The sequence below is a fragment of the Aquarana catesbeiana genome, linkage group LG03 (assembly GCF_042186555.1).
Source record: "Aquarana catesbeiana isolate 2022-GZ linkage group LG03, ASM4218655v1, whole genome shotgun sequence".
Lineage (NCBI taxonomy): Eukaryota > Metazoa > Chordata > Amphibia > Anura > Ranidae > Aquarana > Aquarana catesbeiana.
The window spans coordinates 248,459,541-248,474,449 of record NC_133326.1 but is presented as its reverse complement, the minus strand read 5'-3'; the positions used below and the strand labels follow the sequence as shown (position 1 = coordinate 248,474,449).

Genomic DNA, 14,909 nt, shown 5'->3' with positions numbered 1-14,909 from the left:
TTTTTGTTAGCACAAAACCGTTTTTTCACACCATGATGGGCCAGCTCACTGGCCAGTAGGAATATGTGGAAGGTGGTGTGCAAACTTCAACACTGCCAGGAGGTGTCAGAATAGCCTGGCTTTCAAACAGCACAGGGGCCTAGGTATGTATAAATATCGCTGGGTGTCTATACCTTTTTTATTAGTAATATTGGTTTACCAAGCATTAATGGTACTTACATTTTAACAGTTGAGAGATAGATATAGATATAGAAATAATATATCTATAATTTTGTGTAACTAGTATCAAAGGTAGAGCTTTAAGGACTCAGCCACTTGCTTTCTTTTTAAGGGCTTTTCTTGCCCACTTTTATTAAAAGAAAGTTCCAGAAAACACAAAATATGCGTTTTCCCTCACTGGGGTTTTCAGCATTTATCTTCCATCAAAACAAACAAACATTCAGCCTCCAGGCTTATACATGCAGCCCTCCTGCTCTGGCCTTACCCTTTGGGCCATTGTCTCCTACAGACCATTTTCCTACACAACTCTGTGCACACAGCTAGCAGCCCCTTGCTGCTCTTGCTCTTCACACCTCTCCTAGGTAGAGCCATCCTGACTCTGGGGCAAAAACCTCCTGAATAATCCAGCACACACCTGACCAATTAGTGTGCTGGTGGTTCTGAAAATCTGAACCCAGGATTGGAAATTTTATCCCACCCAGATCTCTTAGAAATCTCCAGGCTGCAGGTCCCAAAACAGACTTTACCAAACACTGAGGAAACTGAAAAGCTAGCTTCCTAGCTTCCTTTCTGACGCAAACTACCTAGAGCCCCTCAACCTATTTTGTTGAGAATTCTGGGCCATAACTTCCTTCTAGACCCTGGCAGGGCAATGCTCTGCCATAATATAAATATAAATAAATATATGTAGTGACAGCAGGCAGGTAAAATGCCCTGCATCCAGGATGGCAGGTATGTGTGTCCTAGATTCAGGCTCTATTCAGTTTTTTCCACTAGGGGGAAGTGCTGAGTTTCCTGCAGTGGTGAGGTAATGAGCCCAGCTAAAGTAAGTTGGCTCATTAGGACCTCTACAAAAATTCCCAGCATGCTTAGAGAGGGTGCTCCATCCTGGAACCAGTTTTGTGTCTTTGTAGACTGGGGAGCAAAAGGCAGGCTGCACCTAGTTGATAGCTAGAAAACGTGAATATAGTAAGCTGGCAAGGGTTTATTTTCATGTTTCTTTTTGTTTTGTTGCTATCTTTCCTTGTATATAGTTTAAATAAACCACACCTTTGTTTTTTCACCTGCAATGCTGCTTAATGTGCCTTATTTTGTGTAGTAAACTTATCCAGGGGGTCACACACACCCGTTGCCATGCTAACCCCCTCACAGTTGGTGGAGGAAGCCAGGGGCAGTTTTTTAAATAAAGGCCAGCATGGAAGAGTTGCTGAGACAGTTTGTTGTGGTAAATGCCCATCAACAACAAGCGAACCTTGAGCAAAGGGGCGTGCAAATGAACAGTTGCAGCATCAAGCTTACCAGCAGAGTCTGGAACAAGCCCAGCAGCAATCTGAGGCTCGCTTCATAGACCTGTTGCAGAAGCAGGAGCAGAGACTCCAACAGCAAGTGGAGACATTAATGCAGCAACGTCCACAGACCAGTGAGGCAAGTGGTTTCACTGATATCCCATCATTTCGTGTGAGCCATTTACTGCCAAAAATGACTGGAGAGGATGATCCTGATGTGTTTTTGACCACATTTGAAAGGACTGCTGAAAGGAAAAAGTGGCCTAAGGAGCAGTGGGCTGGACTGGTGGCCCCGCTATTACCTGGTGAATCGCAGAAAGCTGGGTATGACCTAGAGCCTGACCAAGCAAAAGACTGTGGTGCTGAAAACAGAAATATTGGCACGGCTGGGGGTCACCCTGACTGTGGCTCAGCATGTGCATAACTGAACTTTCCGGCTTGGAAACCCTCCCCCAGGTCTTAGATGTATGATCTCATTCACCTGAGCAAGAAGTGGCTGCAGCCAGAGACTTTGACTGCACCAAAGATTGTGGAATGTCTTGTTATGGATTGGTTCCTGAGATCTCTTCCTACTGCCATCCAAAAGTAGGTAAGCCATGGAGACCCAGAAACGGCCGACAGGCTTGTGGATCTGGTTGAGAGGTACTTGGCTACAGAGAATCTGACCATCTCTCCCATGGACTAACGGGCTTTCCACCCTAAGACCAGACCACCCCCGGTGGCGGGTAAGATGATACCAAGGGGTGAGGGTAGAGAGAGTGAGAGGGTGGGAGTTCTACCTAATGTCTGGCGAGAGCAGCCTGGGAAGTCAAGGCCGCAAGGGGCAGCGAAAAAGATTATTTGTTACCGCTGCTGGCAAGAGGGACATATTGTAGCAAATTGCCCAGTTGTGGATGAACCGATGCAATGTGACTTTGTAAGGGTCAGACGTCAGTCGCAGTTTGCAACAGTTGCATGGACGGCCAGCCGGGGAACTGAGAAACATTTATGTAAAATATATATTAATTGTAGTGATGTGTTGCTGGATTCAGGTAACCTAGTGACATTGGTAAAAGAGGAATTAGTTGCTGCACAGGTCTCTGGGCATAAAAAGGTGGCTGTGATTTGCGTGCAAGGGGACACCAGAGAGTATCCTGTGGCTACAGTGTCTTTTGGTACCCCCAAAGGTAACTTATCTCATCAGGTGGGGTTAGTGCTTCACTTACCACATGATGCCATTGTGGGGAGGGATTTTCCAAAATCCCCCCCCCCCAAACTGTCACCCCTTTAAACCAGGAAGGTGAATCCCAGAAGTCCTCTGAGAGTGGTGAAGAATCTCCAAAATTCCCCTTGTCGGTATTGACTGTGAAGGAGCCAACATCTTCAGACAAAAACATGCCACCTAAGTTTTTTGATCTAGAGGTTCACAGGGAAAATTTTGCCACAGAACAGTTAAAAGACCCCCACACTGATAAAAGCACAGGAAAATGTGGTAAGAATGGATGGCAAACTAGTGAACCCAGATAAGACTTGCGCTTATCCGTACTTCATTGTGGAAAGGGATCTACTGTATTGAGTTGCTCAAAGGGCAGAAGAAACCATTGAACAACTTGTGGTGTCCAAAACTTACAGGAAACTGGTGTTGGAATTATCCCATGGGCACATTCTTGGAGGTCATTTGGGGGCAGAAAAGACCAGAGGGAGAGTATTGCAGAGATTCTATTGGCCTGGGGTCAAGAAGGTCGTAAACTGTCGGCGCTATATAAATCCTGTATAATAATAATAATAATGAAGGAAAAATAAAATTATTGTTCCTCCTGCCCTGTGTGTCAGAAATCGGCACCTATGCCACATTTCCATAACCCGCTGGTACCTCTTCCCATCATTGAGGTCCCCTTTGAGAGGATAGCAATGGATTTGGTAGGTCCAATAATAGTCTGCTAGGGGGCATCAGTACATTTTGGTTATACTGGACTATGCCACCCAGAAGTGATTCGTCTCCGAAATACCTCTGCCAAAACGATAGCCAAAGAGCTATTTCTTGTTTTTTAGCCACGTGGGTATTTGTAAGGAACTGCTTACAGACCAAGGTTCACCCTTTATTTCCCGGGTTGTGACACAATTGCGGACATCCATGTATCGCCCCCAAACAGACAGGTTGGTTGAAAGGTTGAACAAAGCCCTAAAGCAAATGTTAAAGAAGGTGGTGGATAGAGATGGAAAGGGGTTAAGACTGTCCAATACCCTATTTGATGTTTGCCATCAGGGAGGTACCACAATCATCTATGGGTTTTTCACCCTTTGAATTACTCTATGGGAGACACCCAAGAGGGCTGTTGGACATCGCTAGGGAAACTTGGGAAAGTGAGCGTTCTCTCCACAGGAGTGTGATTGAGCATGTCACCCAGATGCAAGATAGAATTGCACAGGTAATGCCAATCGTAAAAGAACATTTGCCCCAAGCGCAGTTAGCACAGCAGAGGGTGTACAATCGTGGAGCTAAGACCCGTACCTTTTCCCAGAGGGATAGGGTACTGGTACTAATCCCTATGGTTGAAAGCAAATTCCTGGTCAAATGGCAGGGCCCATACCAGATAATTGAATAAGTGAGTGAGGTGAACTACAGGGTCAGACAATCAGAAAGGCGAAAACCAGAACCAATATATCACGTTAATCTCTTGAAAGCCTGGAGGGATAGGGAATCCCTAGTCGCAGAGACTTTGTTGTCACTGGCTCAGTCTGATTGCTTGGTTCCTGAGGTTAGAATAGCACTCACCTTATCAAAACTCCAAAAACAGGAGAAGCTGGAAGGTTTCCCTGTGATAAGTGCGGGGCCTTGCGTCGTCTAGTCAGAAAGCCAAAGAAGACAGATGGCTCAGATCCTTTTTGTGCGTAAGGTCAATCCTCGCAAGGATGCACACTCGAATCTGCTGGCGAAGAGGGAGACCAGCAACCTCTACAAAATACAATTTTACAATGTAAAGCCAGAATGTCTAGATGCCTACAACAAACTTTGAGGTATTGCCAAAGATCCATGCAGGTGAAGAGTATCCCTGTACGCTAGTAGGCACGTGGAATACATGGTATGGAGAACAAGATCAGGCAGTTCACCTGTGGAGGTATGAAAACTCGGAAAAAACAAGTTACTTTGTATGACGGAGATGTGTTCTCTGCTTTTATGAGGCAATAAATTATCCTAATTTTACTACACCATCGGAGTTCTTGCTTCCTTTGTGCTCACGGCTCTTGGGACGAGCGAGTGCCTCCCTCTAGGCTGAAGTGTTGGAACCACCTCCTGCTGGAACACGGCACACATTGGTTGATCCAGACACCGCCATCCATCTGTCCCTGCAGAGGGCAGTATCTGTGTGCCTATATGACCTTGCTATCTAGGAGGTCCATCCTTTCTGGTAAGGGTCCATCCTTATTATCCTGTGGATTCACCGGTGGCTTGGAGTTCCATTCACGTTTTTTCCATCCTTTCTCACTCACATGGGTTGCATTTAATGAACTGTGGATATGCGATTTTTTTCTTATGCGACTACGACTTTCCCTTGTGCGACTTGTGTGTCCTCATTGAATTCTTCACGAATGGACTGAATTTTATTACTAATATTTGCACTTCCTAAATGCTCTATTATTTGCACTTTCTAATTGCACAAGCAAGTTATGATTTTGGTTTTTTTTTACTTCACTATGCATTTTGTTTATCTTTGTATTAGGTTATTTTATGCTTATTCTATTTGAACTCATTGTATTTAAGCACTGATCATCAATTATTGTCAGTCAGTGTACTTAACTATTTACCATTTAACCATTTACACTCTATTCATATTCTATTGTTGAAATAGTGATTTATGTTATTTAATGCAAGCGCACTTAATTTTTTTACCTTTACTTTTTTTTCACCTGCAATGCTGTTTGCTGTATCTAATTTTGTGTAGTGAACTCATCCGGAGGGTCACACACATACGCTGCCGAGCTATAACCCTTACAAATATACATACTGTGTATGTATGTGTGTGTGTATATATATATATATATGTATGTATTGTAATATATATATATATATATATATATATATATATATATATATATATATGTATATATATGTGTGTATGTATATATGTATGTGATATATATATATATATATATATAGTGTGTGTATGTGAGATATATATATATATGAGAGAGTGGGCAGATCTGCAGAGAAACCAATCAGCTTCCAGGTTTTATTGCCAAAGATTAAGAGCCCTTGTCACACTGGGGCAGTTTTCAGGCGCTTTAGCACAAAAAATTCCAAAATTAAGACTCCGTGGACACCTCCCACCATCCTCGGACAGACCATCGCTCCAAGCACCAAAGCCTAGAGTCTCGAAGTCATCTTTGACTCAGGAATGACAATGGATGCACAAATAGGATCAGTAGTTAGCAGATCCCACCATCTCCTCCGCCTGCTACGTAGACTCATCCCCTTCATCCCAGAAGAGGACAAAGCGGCAGTTGTGGGAACAATCATCAATTCCCGACTCGACTACGCAAATTTGCTCTACGTAGGACTACCCCAATATCAGCTTGCGCGCTTGCAACTCATCCAAAACACGGCGGCAAGAATGTTAACAGGAAAAAAACCCTGGGAATCTATTTCCCCATCCCTAAAGTGCCTACACTGGCTAACCGTAAAGAATCGGATCACATTCAAGACCCTCTGCCTCACCCACAAATGCATACAAGGAAACGCTCCACTATATCTCCGGGAGAAAATAAAACACTACACACCTAATCGCAGTCTTCGATCAGCTTCCAAAACCTCCTCCTCATTCCCAAATACCGCTACAAAGCAAAGGGAGAACGAAGATTCGCAGTCCAAGGACCTCGACTATGGAACGCTCTTCCGGCCCACCTCCGCATGGAAGAAAACCATCAGGCCTTCAGGAAAAAACTAAAGACCTTCCTTTTCTAAAAAGCTGACAACAGAGAACGCATCTAACGCCTTGAGGCAATTCAGTTCGCATTTGCAGCGCTCTACAAATCATTCATTCATTCACTAGAAGTAGACTCCGCAAAGCGCCTGAAAACCACCTCTCATTCATTCAAGTGTGCTTTCACACTGGAGCGATGCGCATGCGGGACGTTCGGAAAAGTCCTGCAAGCAGCATCTTTGGGGCAGGTTGGAATGATGGAACAGCGCTTTGAAAGTGCTGCAAAACTGGACTTTTTACCCATTTTATGCGGGGTAAAAAGCACCCTGCTATCGGCCAAAAAGCAGCACAAAAATGCCACTTAAACAGCGCTAAAGTGCTGCTAAAACTAGCGCCGCTTTAGTGCGAACGGAAAGGGCGGCTCAGTGTGAAAGTACGCTAACTGAACAAGCTGAAGAAGGTGCACCAGTTTTAGTAAATCTACCCCAATGTATTGTAGTAATGAGTACTAGTTTAATTTTCACTACAAGTCCTGTTGTATATACTGTGTATCGGTGTAATAAAAAACAAAACAAAAAAAAAACACTGAAGTGGAAGACCAAATGTGTTCCAATGATCCACAGTTGTAATATGTAACCTCTCCTGCAATGCTAACGGCACCAAAGCATATCAGTCCATGTTATGAACTTGTCCTTTGCGCTGACACAAAAGGTTGATGACACAAGGCAGTTCTGTGACAGAATGAAGCATGAATATTGCATGCATGTCATATGCAATATTTAATACATTCTATTATAGTACAGTACAGAGCATCTCATCTCCTAACTGCTCCTTTTAATATGCAACAAATAATTCACTGATGGGAGCGGGGGAAAAATAAGCAGTGGAAAGTAACCTAAGAAATTGATTCAAGCGAAGGCATCAGCAGAGATGACATTTTATTCCTTCATGTTTTAAACATTATCTGTGATAGCATTCTAATGAATACACCATCCTGGATATTAAAACATCAATATCATTTAATAAATGACTTGCTTCCATATATATTATTTTTATTATGTGGATATTGAACACTTTAGGGAGATTATGTTCAATGCCATTTGGAGATCTTGCTCTATATGCTATGTGGATGGATTTATAAACAGCTTTTGCCATATTTGCTGTGTCTTCCAAAAACATCAGAATGCTGCATGCCTAATCCATGATAGGTGGCACTCTGTATACCTTTAAAATAACTATAAATGCAAGTTAGAGGAAGATGAGTTACTGCGATGAAACCATAGTCAACCTGCTGTCTCAGCAAGTCAATTTTTTACTGTTGTTAAAGGACACAAAGGACTATGGCAGTCAGGTTAAGAATATGAACACAACAAGGTGAGAACAGTTTCAGATAAGTTGAATTCCAAATGATTTCCACTGTCTTGAATCATTTGGGTAACTGAAATAACCTCCAGTGAAATATTTTTACTGCTGTTTCTTCTTATAGTTGTGAAATAAAATTTTGTCTTGAAGTCTGCTTGGCCAATAAAGGATCACTAATAAATTAAAAGAAACCTGGGCAATTCAAACTGAGCAAGTAATGAAAATATAACTAAAAATAGTGAGAACCACATCAAAAGGAATAGTAAATCCACAGATATAGCCAACTTAAAAGAGAAGTATGGCATTCCATAAAAACAAACCTTTATATTCCCCTAGGTGGATGCTGCATCAATCCAATGCGGCATCTTTCCCCCGCCAGCTCCGTGGTGAAAACGAAACGATTAAACTGCAAACTACTGATCACTCATTCTCCCCCTTTGCTCTGAGCAGTGAGCTATGACTGGAGGGGGGCAGGAGGGGCTGACTCAGGCTCTTAGTGGATTGCTGAGAGGCTGAGCCAGCTGCCAATCCAGGCTGGGTGGCTCTCGACCATATGGTCGGGATCTTTCCAGAGCTTGGGCCAGCTCTGTGTTGTCAGCCGACATCAGGCTTCATATTGCAACGGATCACAGATTGAACTGCACTTCTGTGATCCACAGGAGAATTTAGCCAAAAAAAACTTTGGCTATACTTATATGCAAGTTTTGAATTTCCTTGCAAATGTTGAGCTTAGCCTTGCCTCTCCCACATGTTGATATCTCTAATGGGAAATCTCGCTAACGGAGCCCCAGATACCTGTAAACCCAAAAAGGGGTTCTACTTTCCCCAGTCAATACAAAACTTTAAAAAAAAGTTTGCGTATAGATAATCCTCAACCAGTTGTGGACCTTGGGCATGCCACACAGGCCCCCTCAAAAAGATATCCTCAAAATACACAGGGCATGTGTAGCCTGCCCCACTGCCACTCCCCGCTTCAATCTATCGGCAATACCAAGCTGTGAAATAGCCGACAGCTAATGTCAAATAACTGACTTGCTGACACAGTGTTGTTAAACATTGATCAGACTGCATAGAGAGATCGCAAAAGATAAAAAGACTAGTCTTAAAATGTAAATACTTATTTGTTTATATAGAACTCCCTTTATACCCTTTGTTTACCCCTATCACCCCTAATTAACTTTCTGTCACTTCTTCACTAAGCTTTTATTTTTTTGCTGATTTTTTTTAATTTATTTTTTATATATCTTTGTTTTCTAACATTTAATTCTTAAACTTTTTGTTGCTATTCATTTTGTCTTTTTATTGCAACACTACAAAAATGAAGCACAAAATTGGGGAAAAAAATCCTTTATTTGTAAATGATAGAAAAAAGTGTTAGTAACACTTAACAAAAAAATAAATAAATCAACACTGATTAAAGTATAGTTTTTAATAAAAAATTAAATCTTTTTTGCAAGACAGTATCGCCACAAAAATGTGTTTGGCCTAAAAAGATAAAATGTAATTTACTCCACAATTTTAAGTAATGGCGGCTATTGCTGAATATTCAGGCCCATAGCATTTTTTTTTTTAATTTGCTCTTGTGTCTAGAAATGTACAAGTGTGAGAGCTAAAGTGGTTAAGTAAACTTATTATACCTTTGTATCTAATTGATGCTATCTTGGTGCACACTGACAGCTTTCGGTAGACAGAGCTATGGCTATTGGGTAATCGCATAACAAGATAAGTAATTACAGTTTACACATGGTGATATAGAGCAGGCAAAAAAAGGATTGAACACATCACCATTTTTCTAGGTAAATCTATTTCTAAAGACGCTATTGATATGACATTTTCACCACATGTCCGTAACAACCCATACAATCCATACATACAAAGAAACCAAAACAAATCAGTTCAGAAATGAAGTCATGAATAAAAGCATTAAATGACACAGGAAAAAAGTATTGAACACGCTAACTGAAATGTATTTAATACTTAATGCAAAATCCTTTGTTGGTAATGACAGCGTCAAGATAAAAAAACAGTGCTGCACAATTCGTAAATGTCCATAAACAATCAAAGTTTTTTTACTAAAGTGACAAAAGTGGTGTGTGAGCAAACAACTTGAATCACTGCAGGGTGCGGTGAAACACACAAAAAAGGATGACAAATTCGGTGTCTGGGATCCCTCCACCACATGTATAGAAGCGTGTAATAATGACCACCGAGATGGCCGTGGGTGAGTCATGCGTGACCCCTGACCCCCCCTACGTGTTACATCTGTAGGCGGGACTTCCTCAGTGTCGGGCAGGAAGTCCCGCCTACGGATGTAAGGCGTATGGGGGGTCAGGGGTCAGGGGTCACGCATGACGTCACCTGTGGCCATCTTGGTGGTCATTATTAAACGCTTCTATGCCAGCACTCGTTTCTGAGTGCCAATACATGTAAGTGCACATTATTATTTTTTACACCATTAAAAGTTATACAGAGAGCATTAAATCGCTGTGTTCTCTTTTCATATATGCTTGATTACCTTACTGATTGTTGAACTAAGGACCAACACCGGAGTTGCCATCTGGAAATTGTGAGCCTTGTGTTTATACTGCCTTGTGACCTGTTTCAGGTGGAATTTTTGAGGTGAGAGGCCATCTATACATGTGGTGGAGGGATCAGACACCGAATTTGTCATCCTGTTTTGCGTGTGTCACCACACCCTGCAGTGATTCAAGTTGTTTGCTCACACACCACTTGGGACTCTTTTGTCACTTTAGTAAAAAAACTTTGATTGTTTATGGACATTTACGAATTGCGCAGCACTGCTTTTTTATCATGTCTGTTTGAGGTATTATTTGAATTAGCCTTGAGTGTCAGCTAGCAGTTCATTTTATTTGTATCTTTTTATGTCAGCGCTCAATATCTTTCTTGCAATTTTAGAATGACAGCTTCAAGGCGCCTTCTGTATGGAGAAACTAGTCACATGCACTGCTCAGGGGTGATTTTGGCCCATTTCTCCACACAGTGTTCAAATCTTGAAGGTTCCGTGGGCCTCTTCTATAAATGCTAATCTTTTGTTCTTTCCATAGATTTTCTATTGGATTCAAGTCAGGTGATTGGTTGGGCTATTCTAGCAGCTTTATTTTCTTTCTTTGAAACCAATTGAGAGTTTCCCTGGCTTTGTGATCATTGTCTTGCTGAAATGTCCACCCCATTTCATCTTCATCATTCTCATAGATGGCAGCAGATTTTTATCAAGAATGCGTTGGTACATTTTTCCATTCATCCTTCCTTCAGTGATATGAAGTTTGCCAGTACCGTATGCAGAAAAACAGCCCCACAGCATGATGTTCCCACCTCCAAACTTCACTGTTGGTATGAGGGTGTTTTTGTAACCAATGCCATCTGTATGTTTTGCAACAATAAGGTTGTGAAGGTCTTTAAGGAGCTTTTTGCTTTTGCCCATCATGAGATGTTTCTTGTGTGACAACTTGATAATGAGACACCTTTTTATAGGCCATCAGTGGAGACTAAACCAGCTGATATTAATTTGCACTGATAAGGGGCAGGATTGCTTTCTAATTACTGATAGATTTCATCCGGTGTCTTGGCTTTCCATGCCTTTTTGCACCTCCCTTTTTACCTGTGTTCAATACTTTTTCCCTGTGTCAATGCCTTTTATTACACATAACTTAATTTCTGAACTTATTTGTTTTGGTTTCTTTGTATGTATGGATTGCATGGGTTGTTACCGAGATGTGGTGAAAATTTTTATGTCATTAGCACCTTAAGAAATATATTAGAAATATATTTACCTAGAAAAATGGTGACTTGTTCAATACTTATTTTACCCGCTGTAACTGCACTGCCCAAAGATGAAAATTTCTATGGAGACCTTTTTGTGACATACTGTAGAATTAGCAAGGATAACATAGTAAAGGAAAAACTTGGGTGAAGAAATGTTCATAATGTAGTTCCCAAGAAGATCAAAGATATTCCAACAGCATCTACCCAAAATAATATCAATTTTTTTAGATAGCGGCACGAAATATGATCTTAGATGTATTTTAACTGTGTATTTAGCCATTTGCCTGGAGTCATTCGGATTATTGCATTCTTTTGATCACATCTTTCTCTTTCTTCTACAGAATGGCCACATGTGTTGCTCAGTGGACCCACAGTGCCTTCAGGAGCTGTGATGACAGCCAGCTACTCCTATAGAAGGTTCAAGGATAAAGAATGTTTCTTTCTCACATAAAAAGACCTTACACCAAAAATTGTAATGCTAAAGTGTTGAAACGTACGAACAATCTCCCTGCTGTTCAAAAAAGAAAGGAAAACGTAACATCATAGCTATGGGAGATTCTACTAGAATGATTTTTTTTTTTTTACTAAACTTGAGGCCAAATATATGTTAGCTGCCGCTGACATTTTTGTGCAGAATGCCTACATGGGATTCACTACATAATCATATTTTTCAAAGGGGATTGGTGGTGTGCTATTCTGCTTCACAGATGGAACTGTTCATGTTTAAGGATAAAACTAAGTACTTTAACGTCAGCTTTATGCCAGCTGTTGCTTGAAAATAATGGGATATCGTAAAAACAATGGCATATACACCCACAGTAAAATTGCTTGCCTTGATCACTGCTAGGTTCACCAAGTCCTGGAACATGAACTAAAGAATCTTGGTGGGGGTTGAAGTGTTTGTAAAGATAAGTTCATATTGTACCACTTGACATTACCTGCACATATTTTTCTCACCGATCTGAAATATTTTAATATATATTGTAGGGAGTGATTTTGCAAATAAATTGAAGATGTGTTATGGACACCTCCTATTCTTTGGTACGCTTTCTGTATCAGCATGGAAAACATGTGTTTTGGAGGGAACAGCTATCATTGCGGTTTGATTTCTTGCACCTTTTGACTTACTTTCTTGACTGGATACGTTTAGTATAATTGTGCTCTCGTGTGGATTTAAATAAATGTTTCTCTTACATACAATTCTGGATATTTTATTCTTCGAACATTTGTATATTTCTGTCTACCATGTGCAGAAAGATGTCTCCTGAAATACATTTTATGACAGGAATTTTCATGAAGGAAAAGGTTCATGAAGGTACCGTGAAGGAAATCCCTTCCAATCACTCTTTCAGCTGCCTGAAATTTTAACTGTGCTGTACTGGTGCCACATAAGACACTTAAAAAAAAAAATGCCTCTATTTCTAATCCAATACTAGCCACAGAGAATAGCACCTCAAAGACATTAGATGAATCACCTATTAGTTCCGCCAGTGTGTAAGGCAATGCAACAGCGCAAAATACACCGGGTTTGAGCCAAATAACTTTCCAGTGTCGCCTTGGATCCTAGGGCAAACCAGTCAATATTTTAGAAAATACAGTGCATTCATAGGTCTCACCAAACTTTGCTCTTCATTGCACGGTACTGGACTTAAACTTTTTAAACGTTCACAACCCTAGTTATATTACACCTTGGGGTTTATTTACTAAAGGCAAATCAACTGTGCACTGCAAGTGCACTTGAAAGTGCAGTCGCTGTAGATCTGAGGGGGACATGCAAGGAAAATAAAAAACAGCATTTTTGCTTGTACATGATTAAATTATAGAAATCAGCAGAGCTTCCCCACAAATCTAAAGCGACTGCTCTTCCAGTGCACTTGTGGTGCACAGTGGATTTGCCTTTAGTAAATCAACTCCATTGTGAATGAATCACCATATAGAATAGAATATATGACCTATTGCAAGACTGCATTTCGTGGTGGAGTTTAGGCAACTCAATCTGTTTACAAGTGATGAAAATAGGAACTAATAAATTTGGTCACAAATTATGATTCCCAGATACTGTACTGGTTCAATTTTCAGTATTCACTGGTCAGCATTTGTTCCTACCCTCATCTATGGTGATGACTAAAACAAGATTGCAGATGAAGTTGACGGAAATTAGGTTTTTCTCCGGGATTGTTGGGTATGACCGTGTGAGGAATGTAAAGTTTGGAGAATCTTGGAGTAAAAGTCCCTGCTCCTCTGAATTGAATAAAGCCAGTTTAGGTGGTTTGTGCACCTTTTATGCATATCTTTAGACATGTACCCCTCAATTATAACATTTTGGCTGTGGATCTAAATAAGGCCAGCAGTGGATATCCAAACAGTCATGGTATAGTAGACCACAATCTGTTGTCTGAAAACCTATAACACCCTCATCTAATGTCCTACATGATTTACTATTAGGGTATTTTTTTAACCTCCCACCTTAAATATCTTCAAGTGTTACCAATAGAGAGAAAGGGCTGTGACTCAAGACCAGGTTTTATAAGGGTAAAAAAAATAAAGCCAAAGCTCAACTCCAGCCAAAACATTTTATTTTATTTTGGATGGAGTGTGGAAGAGATAGCCCGTATCTAGTTTTTATTGTTGTCTGTATCTATTGGGGAGATTTACCCTCTCTAGGACAGGAAGGAATGGGAAATCACATCAATAGGTATACAGACAAAAATAAAAACACATTTTAGTAGGGAAGGATTAGAACTTTTTACAATATTTTTGCTGTCTATTCCTGATTATGCCTGCCTCGCGCATTTTTCTAATGGGGTTCAGTTGGAAAATGTGTGATTCCTGAGTGAAGTTTGTTTAACCACTTCAGCCCCGGAAGGATTTACCCCCTTCCTGACCAGAGCGTTTTTTGCGATTCGGCACTGCGTCGCTTTAACTGACAATTGCGCGGTCGTGCGACGTGGCTCCCAAACAAAATTGACGTCCTTTTTTTCCCACAAATAGAGCTTTCTTTTGGTGGTATTTGATCGCCTCTGCAATTTTTATTTTTTGCGCTATAAACAAAATAAGAGCGACAATTTTGAAAAAAACGCATTATTTTTTACATTTTGCTATAATAAATATCTCCCAAAAATATATAAAAAAAAATTTTTTTTCTTCAGTTTAGGCCGATTGTATTCTTCTACATATTTTTGGTAAAAAAATCGCAATAAGCGTTTATTAATTGGTTTGCGCAAACGTTATAGTGTTTACTAAATAGGGGATAGTTTTATGGCATTTTTATTAATAATTTTTTTTTACTAGTAATGGCGGCGATCAGCGATTTTTATTGTGACTGCGACGTTATGGCGGACATGTCGGACATTTTTGA

At 40.7% G+C, this 14,909-nt stretch overlaps 1 protein-coding gene across 1 annotated transcript in view; it reads left to right on the top strand.

Moving 5' to 3' along the window:
* The window catches only part of NELL2 (neural EGFL like 2), a gene marked incomplete in the record, with an annotated part of 447,509 nt that extends 434,758 nt beyond the window's left edge, over positions 1 to 12,751 (top strand). The window contains 1 exon segment of the mRNA XM_073619952.1: positions 11,893 to 12,751. Coding sequence (XP_073476053.1) covers positions 11,893 to 11,943 — 51 coding nt within the window.
* Positions 12,752 to 14,909: the final 2,158 nt, after the last annotated feature.